Below are 15,197 nucleotides of genomic sequence, written 5' to 3' on the forward strand. Positions count from 1 at the left end.
CCAAGTTAATAAATTAAGTTGGATAAACTATTTTCTTTTTTCAGTGTACAAGAACTAAAGAACATGTTAAAACATACATTTGTAATCATTTAAATTCTAGCTGCATTTTAAGTGAAATGTGAGTGATAATGTAACTTTGGATATTTTAGTATTTTAGTTTGGAACAACTTAAAACTTTGAGTTGACTTTCTATAGAATTTAGTCAGAGGTTTGAATTATTTATTGGACAATTGAGTATTAAGTAAGAGTGACTCAAATTCACTTAAATTTGTCTGAACTGAGTTGGCTAAACGTAATGAATTAAGTTGGATGATCATAATATATTGAGTTGGTCAGACATAGGATATGAAACTGGCATCGAATGCTATTTTTTTCAAATAAAGTCAAAGTAAAAAGTTCCTTTAAGTTAATTTAAGTTAGTTAAATGTGTAACTTTTAAGTTAATTTAACACAAAAAGTAAGTTATCAACACTAAATGAATTAAGTGAGATGTAAATAAGTCCATAAGATGAACTACAGCCAAAAAACACTTTTTAGAGTGCATGACATGGTGAACACCTACCTGCCTTAAAGACAAACTGCTGGCCAGAGTTAATCAGTAGTATAAGAGTTCCTGGAGACCAAAGTGTACAAAAGACTTTTCAACTAACCGGTGCACCAGTGCTTGGTTAACCAGACTTTAAGCTTCCTTTCAAAGTGGAGATAGGTGGTGGTAGCCTGAATTAGGTGCACTGTAAAACATTTCAAGGTGGTTTAACTTGGAAATGAACGTCCACCTGCTGCCTTGAAAATGCAATTTAAGCCAGCAAGAAAATTGTATTAGTTTTAACTCAGCAGTTAATTTAACAACAAAACACAAGTTGTCTAAATATTATTTTTAAGTTCATTAATCTACAATTGTGAGATTTAACTTAATGCTGAAATTTGAACCAAATTATTTCACAATATTAAAAAAAACTTCCCACGCCTAGTTAAAGAGCACACATTTCCCTATTATTTTACTCACAATATCAAGTTAAAATAACTACTTATTTTACTTTTGAATAATTTAAATTCTTGCTTCAAATTGCATGAAAAAAATTTCTGATCTGATGATGAATTTTATTAAACTTTACGATGAATTTTGCTCAACTTTTAGTGTGAATGGGACGTTATCCTAAAATCTAAAACTTGCGGAATTTGTTAGACTTAAAGAGTAGAAGATGGTGGATGTAACTAATTGCAGCTCAAATGTTTGGTTCAAGGGGAAAAGGGATGTGCATAAGACTGACAAGACACTGTCATAAACATGACATAACACCTGTCATGAACATAAACATTCATTCGTGTCATTCGGTAAATAATGACACTTTTAATGCAAAGTTGCTCTAAAAGTTGCAGTGAAATCCATTAAAAAGGTGAACTTTGCGTTAAATTATCATAATTTACAAAATCATGCAAAGTTGGCACTTTTAATGGACTTTCAATAGAACTACTGCCCTACACTTAGTGCATGAAAAGCCCAATCATACCATTCTTCTCGACACTGTACACCTTCATGAACACAAATGTACTTTTATGTTTATGGATGATAATTCTTCGGCTCATTGAGGTTGCCTTATTATAAAATGACTGCTGAAGACAAATTTAAGTGAATTTGAGTCACTCTTACTTAATACTCAGTTGTCCAATAAATAATTCAAACCTCTGACTAAATTCTATAGAAAGTCAACTCAAAGTTTTAAGTTGTTCCAAACTGACTCCTATGTGTGCTAACATGGAAAATGCAGGAAGGCGATGTGGTTGAGTTATATGTTTTTGGAATCATGATTTCCAACACAACATTTTCACAATAGTGGCTTTCAAATGATTCTCTGTATCGTGATGACTCTCAAGGTCTCCTGGGGAAGGGAACTTCTGTTCAATTACATCTCACTGTGTTTATGGTAAAAAAGGATTCAGTAGTTTCAGGTATGAGTTTTTTTCCTGTTTGGGATACATCACAGCCACATTTAGGAATAATCCATCCATCCATCCATCCATCCATCCATCCATTCATTCATTCATCACCTTAAAACCATCGAAGACAAAGGCCTGGTCATCAGATCCCAGCTCCTGGTCTGGTAGACAGCCTGGCCTTGCCCAGCCCACCCTCATTTCTCCAGCTGTCAGTACCTAAAGAAACCAGCAGGAACAATCTAGGAATGCAGTGCAGAAGAAGTGAAGCTCAAGTCACAGGCCTTGGTCACATCTGTCACCAACATGCATTCTAGATGATTGGACGATAAATGCAGGTCTAAAAGCACTGTATCCATGTTACTTTTGTGAGTTGAATACGATCCGTCCTGGGAGACATTCAGGGACCCCCACTGACTTGAAGTGACTCCCCTCAAGCAGGACTCTTGTTAGAAACTAAAAACAAATGTGTAAACAACTGCAAAACAATTAATCTAAACTAATTATACGGTCCTGTGGATATTTGTTTGTTTGTCCCATGAATGAATTTATCTCTGAAATGCAGTTGGATGTGGGGGGGGGTTTGCCGATTGATCAAGCTGTGATCACATGTTACACTGTGGGATGTCCAGTCATTTCTACACAGTGCAATGTGCCTTGACTACTGAAGTTGTTCCAGTGAGCTGTCGGCTGCTCTACTGTGGTGTTTAATGATTCCAAGTCTCTGTGTGCTAATGCTGAGCTGTTGTCTCTATTATTGAGTCTGTTAAAACCACACAGGTGAGTTCATAAAGAGCCTGAAATAACTCCTCAAAGATGTGCCTCAGATTAATCTCAGCCATATTAGGGTCTGAATAATAGCGTAGTTCAAGAGATTTAGAGTATCTGAGCTGTTACAGGAACATCAGCTGACCTGCTGGCTGCTCAGCGGACAGCCCGCTCTCTGAAGGAGCTGCATGGTTTATTTCCTCGTCAAGCACAAAGCTAAGATTCAGTTACTCTGTACAGACCAGATTAGATTCGTCAGGGACGAATTTTGCTTGTGGTGCTGATGTACAGATTAGTTATGATGCACATTGGACCAGGTCTGAACAGGGCTATAATGCCCTCTGTTTGAAGTCAGAATTTCCTTTTTTTCAATATTGAAAGTTCAATTTCACTGTCCTCAAAACGGGCCTTTATGACATGGAACCTTAATATCCATAATTTCAAAATTCCTAATTCCTTTGACTCTAATTACATAGCAAATATGCCCACAAGCATTAAGTGACTTTTCTAATATGAGGATTTAGCACAACTTGGGACACCACCTGATTATCAGAAATAATAGCCAAATAGTCAATTTCAGTTATTGCTTATTAAAAGATTCACCATCACTATCATTTCTGTGATGATTTTATCATTCTCTCTTACCTCCAGCTCAAAGTACCACTTCCCAGTGTTAACACAGTAGGTCTTCTCCGCTCTGAAAATGCGAAATCTCTCTGCAGACATATTGCTGACGTCAGACTGAGCAGCTGCAGAGTTAGAAAAGGAAGGAGGTACACTGAATAAGAAGGAGGCAATTAAACAACCAGTCTCATAACTGCATGATGGAACAATGTTCAGGTTAAATACACTATGCAAGATACAGTGGAAGCTGACTCTAGCAATAACAGAGCCTATTAAGGTTTTTGATAAGTGGAAGAGGACACCACCAAAATGCTAAGAAATTAATAATAATTTATTTTATTTATAATGCTCCTTATATCAAATTGAGATCTCAAAGGGGTAGGCAGCAACTCCAGGAAGAGAAAAGCTGTTATATTCCATGCATGGCGCCAGTCAGTTTAAGGATGCTTATTGGTCCCTCGAAAAACGATAATAGTTGGATATCATCAATCAATGCAATCCCCCTGGACTGAACTTGAAAACTGGATGTTTTGCTTGAAAATTTGACTCAGCGTTCATCAATTCACCAAGTCAGAGCATTGAGCAACACAAATAATCACCCGGCCAGAAACATAGTAATTTAACAAAGCTTCTACGAACATAATTCGCCTCTACTAGGAATTTTAATAATCGAGATACTCGAATCATTCGAGGAATTTTTACAGCTTTAAACAAACCAAAACAGACAAACCAATGAGAAAACTCATTGGCTTCTGATTGATGTGACTGCTGACTGAACAGGTAGGAAACCAGGATGATCTAAGCCTGGCTGTTAGCCTAGTCTAGAGCACACTAACTGCACAAGATAAATCACCATGGTAAGTCATGTGCTATTGCTTTTGTGAAACCGCATCAAGGCTTAACCGAATTAAGCCAGGATATCTAGGAAAATCCTAGCTTAATTCACTATCTAGCTTTTGTGAAACATGCCTCAGTAAGCTGGATGTTGCTAAACCAGGGCTGGCAATCCTGGTCCTCCAGGGCCAGTATCCTGCAACTCTTAGAAGTCTCCCTGGTCCAACACACTTCTATGAAATAGCTGAATCACCTCCTAAGTGCAGTCCAGTTCTGCTAATGACCTCATTATTTGACTCAGGTTGGCTGAAGCTAAAGTTGCAGCACACCAGACCTGGAGGCCTGGAGTCGCCCACCCCTTTGCTAAACGCTAACATCTGCCTATTTTTTGTTGTTGTAAAAGCCATTGTCAGATGTTCTGCAGGGTTTACTTCCATAAACAGTTCATATTAACTTTAATGATCAATATGGAATTATTCATTTGCACTGTGACAACCCCTCAGGACATGATTTGATTTGCATTAAAGATTATATTTCAACTTGAAAGTGTTCTTTCAGTAGCTGTGGCAAATATAAAGTTTAATAACATGCGCAACTTTGACTGCAACCTTTTGAAAAAATGCAGCAAAATCAGTCATTTTAGGCCAAACAATCACAGAAAAACCATTGTAACATCCTGGAGGGACTAGACCAGTGGTTCCCAAACTTTTTCTTCTGCGACCCCCCAGTGGTTTCCAAACATTTTCTGCGCCCACCCCCCATGGATTACAAATGGCTGTCTGGTTGAAACGACGTGTGTGATGGGGGGGGGGAGGCATTGACTTTTTGGGGGGCAAAATGAATGTACGTAGCTGAAAATAGACACCAACATCATAGCCTACAAGATACTTGTTAAGCTTAAGGTTCTGTATTGATATTAGCTAGTCATTATTACCTGCATCCAACAGCTTTACTCAACTCAGTCGGTTAGTTTGGAGGTAAAAACTGTGAAAAGTTCTTTGCGTTTTGCTGGTTTGCTGCCGTGATTCTAACACAAACCTACGTAGCTCCGCCCAGCAGCAGGTCTCCTCCAGCGCGAGCGTCGTAGCGCTCATGTTGCGTTTAAAGGCGGCTCAGAAAAACAGGTTACAACATGTTAACTATGGATTAAACAGTTTTAACTGCTGATAAAAGTGACAGAGGACACAAATATGGGAAGTGTGGAAGCCTCTACTGTATCAAATTGACATAGGAATAACAGAGAGTTGGGTAAAAACCCAGCGCATACAGTGTTCATGTTTTGTTTTGTTTTCATCCAGACGGCTTCCCGCGCCCCCCCTGCAATGACACGGCGCCCCCCTTAGGGGGCGCGCCCCACAGTTTGGGAACCTCTGGACTAGACTATCATATTGTGATATATATCGCATTTTTCCCTCTGATATGCTATACTTCTGATTAAGTTTGACATTTATTTTGCTTTAAAATGTTTTTACTGAAAATATTGAGCTTGAAAACATTTAGCATCAGCTGGGAGTTGTACCATGATCCTGGTCTGGAGCTTCTAGGTTGTATCCATAGCCCAACAGAGTCCTAACAGCCTCTCTCAGACTGTCTTTATTAGACTTTTTGGTTCTCTCATCAAGCAGCATGTATGGAACGAGGCGAGGGTTTCTCCGGTTCTTCACATCCTGACAAGGAAGAAAAGTTAAGACAGTCAACTATAACAAATTCTGTTATGTTTTTACAACACTTTAGTGCAATGGCAGCTAATTATAAAATATTGTTCCTCTCAAGTGAGTCAATCACCCGAGACAGAAAACTGCTGACTCACAGCAGAGGTTTTCAATGTGTGAGACATCCCTACCAATGGAGGGGCTGGGAGTGGATTAGTTTCTGAGGAGAATCAGTAAACAGAGCTGAGGAAATATTACATTAGTCATCAAAGGGATAAATCAAACATTCCAGACGCAATGCAAGAGCTTTTACATCCATTGGATTCAGGGGAGTTTGAATGTAAAGGTAAAAAAGTCAACAAAGTATGAACAGGATTGGCTTTGTTGAGAAAAAGGTCTCAGTGGCCATGCTAATGGCCTGAAAATGCATAAGATAAAAAGAAAAAACAACAAGAAGGTTGGTGATTAGGCTCATTCGACCTGAACAACAATGACTTCCATATTTACTCACCGAGTGCAGAGGATGTGACTATGTCTCTACTGGTGAATAATGTTTAAAATCTTCCTCAGTGTTAATTCCATGACGATTTCTGTCTGTTTCTGTTTTGGAGTAATTACTGATTCAGAGCTATGAAAAATAATTTGCCCCTTACAGGGAAGAAATATTTTTTCAAGTAACAGTAAAAGGATGGTTGTTTCTCCGCTCAGCTGTTAGCTTACATGACATGAGGTGAAAAACTACATTTAGGAGTCTATTGCTCCTGGACTCTGGAGCTGTTTTCCATTGCAGCTTCACTTTACAGACTTTACCCTTTAGAAAACCTGTTAAAAACAGTTTTGTTCTGCAAGGCTTTTAAAGTGAAGATGAAGAAGAGGGAGCTGGTTCTACTGAAGGACTGCAGCCAGATTTATTTGAGCCAGATAGTACAAGAAGCAACAATGACTCCAAGGTTTCTGGGGAGGAAGAGTCAGACGGTGAAAGATTGGAGCAGGACATCTGTCGCCTCCAAATCACTGAATGCTGATAAACAGATTTATGATGTACTCATAAATCTGTATGAGTACAGATTTATGATCTGTACATAAACAGATCATAAATCTGTTAATGTACATCATAAACAGATTTATGATGTACTCATAAATCTGTTTATCAGCATTCAGTAATTTCATTTTAATCCTAGTTTAACTCAAATAATCCAGTTACTTAAAAGGAAGTTCTGTGTGTGTTCCAACATATGAATATTTTGATCATGGAATTCAATAACCAGCCTTCCTGTTCCTCCCATTTCCACATTTTGAGTTCGATTTTTCTACTTCTGATAACTGTTTAATATTTCTTCGCTATAATCTTGTACTGCATAGAGGGATCATCAGTTAGCATCAGGCTAAAACAGCAGCCATGCAGACACAGACACGGACTCTTGCTCAGCAGAAACCTTGGAGTCGTCGTTGCTTCTTGTATTATCTGGTTCAAATAAATCTGGTTGCAGCCCTTCAGTAGAACCAGCTCCCTCTCCATCATCACTACATCCAGCTTCTTCCTCCAAAAATGCAGATAAACCGCTCAGATTTTCTCTGCATTTATAATATTATGTGGGAAACATTTATTATTAAAAGCTTTTGTGTAGACAGAACGGAAGCACAATAGTTAATCTTTTTATATCATGCAAGTGGTTTTTATCATGCATAGCCTTATTGTGTTTTTTAATGTTTGACACTTGATCATTTTTTCAGCTAAAATGGGCAGAGAAGGCCCAACTCCACAAGTTGGTCTCTCACCTGCTGGATTCCATAAGTCCAGCCCTGACGGATTCGGTCTCTTGCCCAGACATTGTGGGCATTTTCAGCCAGCTTGTCCACCATTGCTTCCTGTGTGGGAGTCAGCTTGATGTGACCCAGGTCCAGAGGAGCAGGTTTGTAGCCACTGGACAACTCATACCTGCACAGATTGGGTTGGAGGACAACACTGTCAGACAAACCTGCTTGGTAACTAAAGAGCCTGAGGTATTTTTTTATTCTGAATAATGTGGAAAATTACTGTTGATCCTGATCCTCTAAGTGTTCAGCTGGTTTGTTTGATCACATGAAACTAGAATGATCAGTTGTTCCTTTGGCTGTATGTCAGTATGCTCACTCCATTTTCCTTTTTCTCTCCATATGTTGCACTACTGGCTCAGAGCAGTGCAATGTATTACTCTCCTATTTAGCATTTAAAAGAGCTACTGCAATTAACTAATGACATTCTCCTAGACATAAGAATTACCCCAGGCCTAACATATCACGTTTCTTTCTGTCTCTGTTCAGGCCCTCAGCAGAAGCTGACCTCTAATCAGCGGTGAGTTCTGCTGGAAGTTTCTTCCTGTTTAAAGGGATTTCTTACGTTTCAGTACATGCTCAGTTTGACAGATTGCTGCAAACTCAGTGACTCAATGTGGTCTGGGTCTCCTTGGAGAGAAAGACGTTTTACCAATTAGCATAATAAAACACACCTGACAGCATTTTATAGGATATTTCTACAAAGATAAAATTGGAATGTATGTAATTGAGTGAATCTGTTTTGTCTTGTAAAGTGCATTGTGAGGACATATATATATATATATATATATATATATATATATATATATATATATATATATATATATATATATATATATATATATATACACACACACACACACACACACACACACACACACACACACACACACACACACACACACAGTAAATGAAGTGAACTGCTTTTCAGCTACTATTGCCAAATTGTGGGTATGACTCACGTTGGTGATAGTTTCATGCTCTTTACTTTTTCAACAGCATGTTCATCTGCTAATCCAACATGGCATCCCAAAGCAAGTAAGGTTCTGCAACACAGAGAATTGAAATCAATAAAACATTTCAAGTTGATCTTTTATTTTCCTGAGGTATAAATATGACACAGACAGTTGTTTTGGAAATTCATTGGAAAGTGAAAGACCATCCAATGAATTCATTTCCTGCTTTGATCGTCACAAAGCAGGAAATTAATACAACACTTATATTCATAAATGAACATGTTTACTACCAGACGCATAATTAAAATGTTTAGAACAACTGAAAGCAGAACTAAAGGCTTCAGAAGACCTCAGTTTATTTTGCAACCACACACAATGAGAAGGATGATAAGGTTGCTAAAAAACTTTCAAAGTTAGACAATTGAAGGAAAGAGTGGTAACTTACACTTACCATAAAAACAATTTTTTATAAGCCTTTAAGCACATCTTTACCAGGATAAACTAAACACATGCAAGTATTTTCAGAAGTATTTCCACTGAAGTTTTATCTAGAAGTGCACTGCCCCTGTCAGAACTGGATGCCACTCATAGATATTTCAATTAAAGCAGCGTCTGCAGCTGCATTACTTTAGAGTCTCCAGAGACATTTGCAGGTTGTAGCTTCGTTCCTGTTCAGGAAGCTTTGAAAACTCCACTAAGCAGGGGTGCTGCCTCTTGTTATCGTCTCGCACCTGCAATTCACACAAAAATGAACAAATTATCACATATTACATCTGGTCCCACAGCCATGACTCGTGCAGTATGTTAGCATTTATGTAAAAAGGATGAACATGTCCAAGAGCTAAAAATTAGTTTTGTGCTCTTGGCCAAAATTAAACACACATTTATTAATTTGACTTCCAGAAAAACTTTTTACCCTTGGCCATTAAAACCTGCCTTTCCAACCACCTTAACCACAGAACTGACTGAATAAGACTCATGTCTCCATACTCACCACACCGTACATCCAGCCCAGTTCAATCTTGTTCATCACCCACAGTTCATGGATGTTTTCTGCAAGTTTCTCCCTGATTCTCTCCAAGTGAGATGGCAGAACAATCTAAGCAGACATACACGCACACAGGGGGCTGGGCCATCAGCTTTCAGTCACTTCATTGATTGGGTGTAACAAGGCTTTAAAGCATTATTTTGTCACTACCTGGCTGGTGTCCACAGGTGTGGGTGTGAATGCGGCCTGGCTCAGAGTGACAGTGGGTCCTAGCAGGTCTCTGGCTACAGTCTGGTCCTGGCTGGCCTCCAGTTTGAGTTTCTCCCTGGGCAACACTGCCTCAAAACAGGGAGCATAGCCTGAAGGAGGAAGGAATTTGAACTCTCCATGACGCCCCCCGAGGAGAAAACGCACCCTGCAGGGTCATGGGTGACAGGAGGGACGTTTACAAGCTTGAAAGAAATATTGTGGAATCATGAAATTTAACTTATAACAACTTATAATAATTTAAAGTAATGAAGCTCAGCTCTAAATTCCTGGGCTTGTATAACACAGTACTTGTTGAAATGGAAGTTGAATGTAGGGTTGAAGTACAAAATCGGGTTGATGTTATATCTAAGTCTGTCATAGAAACCTGCCTACCTTTTCACACTCAGTGACATATTATGCAGTGGCCACATACTGGCACATACTAATGTGTTAGATTGTAATATTGTGAAAAGAATTTCCATTTAAACACTAACTTGACCCCCGCAGAGAAACTGGCCACAGGAAAGAAAAGTCCCTCTGAGTTGAAGTTCTCAAACATGCCCTGAACGGGCTGGCCGTTGATCCTGAAGGAGATGCTGGGAATGCTCAGGTCCAGGCAGCAGCTCACCACATCTTCTGAACGCAGCAGGTGCTGATTGGGCGATGTAACAGTCCGTGCAATGCAGCCTGCACAGGATCGGTGGAGAGACAGATTCAGCTCACATTAAGTCAAACATCTGACCTGGATCATATAAAACAAGAGCTCTGCCTCAGCTGGCTGGGACATAGACTTGTGATATTTAAATGTGCTGCTGGAGCTCATCACCTCAGTGCTCCACTGTGTGGCTCATCTACTTCACCACTGCATTTACTAAAACTCTGTACATCCACTGACACCACACATCTCCATACCTGTCCAGGTATACCTGGTCTGGATGGAGTTGTCATCCAGACCAGCTGTGCTCTCCATCTCTCCTAGTTTCTTTCTCTGTTTCCTCAGTCATCACCTCCTCAAAGTTCTCCTTCCATTTTCTGACCACAGTTTTCTCATTTACTGACACCCACCTGCTCTACATTCCCTCCAACTCTTTCCCTCTGCCCAGCTAATCAGTGCAGATCCTTTTCACTGACTATCTAACCTCTCATAGAGCTCATCAGAAGTCTTCCCCTTTGCTGTTGCTACAGCTCTCTATCCTAGGCATCTAATCTCACAGAAGCCCAGTCTACTTCCTTCATCTTTTTGACTATCCCACCATATTTCCTTGTTCTTCCTCTGATTACATTCAGCACTTTTTTATTTCACCACCAACTTTCTATTTTGGCTTGAAGTTGCACCACATACATTCCTATCAGTTTCTCTGACCACCTTAGCTGTCCTTTCCAAGTTCTTCACTAACTTGTCCCTGAACTTTCTCGAACACTTCTTCAGCTTCCAGTGTCTCTGCCTATACTCTTTTTCTCCTCTTTGTTTCCATCTACTGTCCTATGTTGCTTTACTACACTCTCCCAGTAAGATTTTATAATCTCAGAGACTCTAAACCTCTCCTAAATATTCGTCACAAACTGTTCTTTCCTTCTTCATTGTGGTAAAGCAGTTTGATGAACCCTCAGAGGTTCCTGCTCTGGCTTTCCTTCCTTCCATTTGGTCTCCATGTTTAGTCTGCTAGCTCTCTGCCTCACCTGTCATTGTCTCTACTCTAACCTCTACAATGCTACCTTTCATCTGGTCTTGTTGCCCCTGAACATGCTTTCGTTCTCATCATTTCTCAGCACGGTATGCTGTTTGATAGAATTCTTTTATTTCTTGTTTTTTCAAAAAGATAACCAAAGTTTTTGTCACATTGTCCATCTGAGCCTCTCTTCAAAGGCCAAATTAGATATAAAAAATAAAGAAATAAAGCTAAAAGATGATTATTTTTTAGTTGTTGCTTGCCTTTATTTTTGGTTAGGTGGTTTAGTGTATGAACATATTTACAAATCACTGTACATGGTTACTATTCTGAAGAACAACATGAAATAATGTTTTTTCTCATGCTGCATGAACAGGTTATGATCACAATGCTTACCTGACCACAGGTGAAGTCCATCGAAGCCGTAGGAGTAGAGATCGTCACCCACCCCATTGCCTCCCCAGCCCTCCCCTCCACTGGGGTACGGCGCATAGCCACTGGTGTTGGCCCAGCCAACCCTGAGGTGAGTGGGTTCAGACGTGACAAATGGCACCGTCTGATCCACAATAAGTTCATAGTACCACTTTCTATACTGGGCAGAGCCATCACTGACACCCAAGAAGATATTTGGGCGCATACTGTTGAGAGAAATAAAGCAGACAGGAAGATTAGAAAACATAAAGACAACAATAACATGAGGAAGAGTACTGAAGGTACAACTGGATTTGTTTCTTTAACCTCCACAAAAAAATGTCAAAAATGTTTCAGTTCACTGTAGTCAGTTCAATTTTCTGTGTGTGTGTGTGTGTGTGTGCGTGCACATGCTTGTGTGTGTATACCTGCTTACGTGGTTGATAAGGCGGGTCTGCAGCAGCAGATCTCTTCCTGGCAGCAGGTTATCACAGATCAGGTGCTGGTTGGAGCGCACTGCCACGCCATTACAGACACACAGTGAACACAACACGTCTAGGACCTGGTCAGCACCAACAGACCACAGATTAGCTCTCCTTTCTTCCCCAAGCTGAATCAGTACATTTAGGTCACTTCAGGGCATTTATCTGAGTTTTCATTACAAACATTTTAAACATATTTTTGTCTGTTGAACTTAGTATAAGTCTGTCTAAATAAGCACTTACAAGGACTACAAGGACTTCCAAATTTCCAAATGCACATGAGAAGCTTTAGGAATTTGATTATGTCATTTATAATCTTCTATAGTGGTGAACTACCTTATGGTTGCGTCCATGCTTGTCCAGAAGAGAAATGATAGATTTGATGTGTCCTTCTTTGATTATGTTTAGGGCTTCTGGGCTTTCCACCAGCACACAATGAAGCACCTCCAAGATACCTAGCAAAAAGAATCAATTAATTAATCTTTAAAATCTCAGGAACTGCTGACACAGGGAAAAGTCCACAAAATAAGGCAATCTAGTTCTAGGTTTGTTGGTTTCACAACAGAAACTGACTTGGAAACATGTCGTTTCCAAAACACAGTTTTCTGCTTTGCATGCATTTAAATCCTTCTGGTTTCACTATGAACAAAATGTCGTCTCTTGCCTTCCTCCATCTTTACTCTTCAAAATTGTCCAGTGAAGTTTTGGAAACTTTAGATATAATCAACATTGGGTAACACTTTATTTGAAGGGGGGTGAATAAGACTGTCATGACACTGTCATAAACATGAATAAGCCTTCATGAATATTTATGACTGTTGTCATAAAGAGTCATTCAGTAAATTATGACACTTTTAATACAAAGTTGACATTATTCAAAATGTCTTTATGACAACTTGACATTAACCAAGAAATCATTACTGTTATAAATTTGTTATAAAAGTATTACTGATTGCACTTTAAAAATTAGGTAACTATGTTATTAAAGGTAAAGTTTAAACAGTAATGATTTCTTGGTTAATGTCAAGTTGTCATAACAAAGACATTTTGAATAATGTCAACTTTGTATTAAAAGTGTCATAATTTACCGAATGATGCTTTGTGACAACAGTCATAAATATTCATGAAGGCTTATTCATGTTCATGACATGTCATGTTTATGACAGTGTCATGACAGTCTTATTCACCCCCCTTCAAATAAAGTGTTACCCAACATTGCTTAGTTTTCTTGTTTTTTTCAGTATTTCTCTAAAGCTTTATCTTGGTTTGTGATCCGAGTACAACATTTTTAGCTTAGTGAGTTTGGTGTTCACTTCTATAAGCAAGTCACAGAGTTCTTCCTCCAACTGTGAAGCACAGCTGGAGCCGCAAACTGATTTTAGATTCCAGGGTACTGATGACTTTTTTTGCCCAGCTGACATCCAAACATCGAGGGTTTCCACAACAAGATGTTAAAATAACTTTCTACTCTAGAAGAAAATGAAAATGCTTAATTAAGTTGGACTCTGAAATGTATCATCTTATCTTAATAATTAAGTCTTGTTGTTCCATGTTGTGAAATCCTCACAAAGCATCAAGCCCGTTTCTTTTTCTCCTAGATCAAATTTTTGTCCTCACCAAGCGTACACACGTCTTGCTGAAGTTCAAGCTGCTGTACCTGAAGAAGCTTCCAGTCGCTCCAGTCTGCTTATCAGCCAATCCAGAGAGCCAGAAAACTGAGCACAGTTTTTCCTGTTTCCCCGGATCAGTGCAGCTTGAAACAAGAAAGGAAGGTGGATTAGACAAGATGTCAGCAGAGGCTGCAAGTGTGTAAAGCTTGTCCACATCTATGTATACTGTGTGTACCCAGCAGTTGATACAAGGAGTTGAGGATGGAGCTCCAGGCCTCTGCAGCCTCCCTTCCAACCACCTCAGCAAAGTGAGCTGCACTGCTGTACACATGGAGACGATCAATACACTCCAGCACCAGGCTGATCATCCCCTACACAAACACAAGGAGTTCAGTTTTCTCTTTTTCACTAAAGGCATCAGACAGTACTTATGGCTGGGCTACTACGTAGCAACAGATTGCTTTCTTCAGAATGATGAGCTGTAGATTTTCTATTTTATTTTCTGCTTCCTGGATTTTAATATCATGATCAGAGTTTTATTTTGTTGCTGGGGCTAAACATGACAAAAGGGGAGAAACACACAGCAAGACCCAAATACAGTAGTGTATTGTTATTATTTACATGTCTGGTGTGGTGAAGAAAGAGCTGAGCATAAAAGGGAAGCTCCTGTTTCATTTCCGTTCAGAGCATCACCTGAACAAAAGACCAGGTTCCCTCTTGGGATGCTGCAGTGGCACAGGGGTAAAGCACTACTATGGCAGTCCGTTTTGACATAAGATCAATTTCATCTGACTCTGCGTAATTACATTCTAGATATCTCAAAATGCATTTTGACTAGATAAAACTACATTTTGACTCTCCATAATGGTCATTTAAAATATCTGCATTTATAGTCTGGCTTAGCAGGAATAATAATTCAAGATATCTTCAATTACATTTTGACGAGTCAAAATTCCTTTTAAGATATCTCAAATGACGTCACCGGATTTTTCATTTGATGGGACACATATCTGTAATTACAACTTAAGATGTTTTGAACCTAATTATGACTAGTCAAAATTATATTTTTAGATATCTGAATGAAGAACCCCTTAGTGCTGCTACTGAGCTATCCAAACGGTTACCTGCACAATTTTAGGTTTCCCGCACAAAATTATCAGAAAATGCCACAATGTAGAAAGAGCAGCAGTGTGCCATCTGTGG

At 39.2% G+C, this 15,197-nt stretch overlaps 1 protein-coding gene across 1 annotated transcript in view; it reads right to left on the bottom strand.

The window, feature by feature from the left end:
- Positions 1–468: 468 nt before the first annotated feature.
- LOC106942405 (ryanodine receptor 2-like) overlaps positions 469–15,197 on the bottom strand; it is a 20,855-nt gene continuing 6,126 nt past the window's right edge. Inside the window, exons 2-16 of the mRNA XM_015025674.1 lie at positions 14,230–14,365; positions 14,042–14,137; positions 12,721–12,839; positions 12,331–12,464; positions 11,888–12,129; positions 10,316–10,508; positions 9,783–9,987; positions 9,579–9,683; positions 9,212–9,315; positions 8,591–8,674; positions 7,593–7,752; positions 5,681–5,828; positions 3,349–3,452; positions 2,050–2,154; positions 469–731 (exon numbers count right to left, since the gene is read on the bottom strand). Of these exons, the coding sequence (XP_014881160.1) occupies positions 723–731; positions 2,050–2,154; positions 3,349–3,452; positions 5,681–5,828; positions 7,593–7,752; positions 8,591–8,674; positions 9,212–9,315; positions 9,579–9,683; positions 9,783–9,987; positions 10,316–10,508; positions 11,888–12,129; positions 12,331–12,464; positions 12,721–12,839; positions 14,042–14,137; positions 14,230–14,362 (1,941 nt within the window). The 5' untranslated portion in view covers positions 14,363–14,365 and the 3' untranslated portion in view covers positions 469–722. The remainder of the gene's footprint in view (positions 732–2,049; positions 2,155–3,348; positions 3,453–5,680; positions 5,829–7,592; positions 7,753–8,590; positions 8,675–9,211; positions 9,316–9,578; positions 9,684–9,782; positions 9,988–10,315; positions 10,509–11,887; positions 12,130–12,330; positions 12,465–12,720; positions 12,840–14,041; positions 14,138–14,229; positions 14,366–15,197) is intronic.

The sequence above is a fragment of the Poecilia latipinna genome, unplaced genomic scaffold, assembly GCF_001443285.1.
Source record: "Poecilia latipinna isolate Pla-1442-1.1 unplaced genomic scaffold, P_latipinna-1.0 Scaffold4252, whole genome shotgun sequence".
NCBI classification, from domain to species: domain Eukaryota; kingdom Metazoa; phylum Chordata; class Actinopteri; order Cyprinodontiformes; family Poeciliidae; genus Poecilia; species Poecilia latipinna.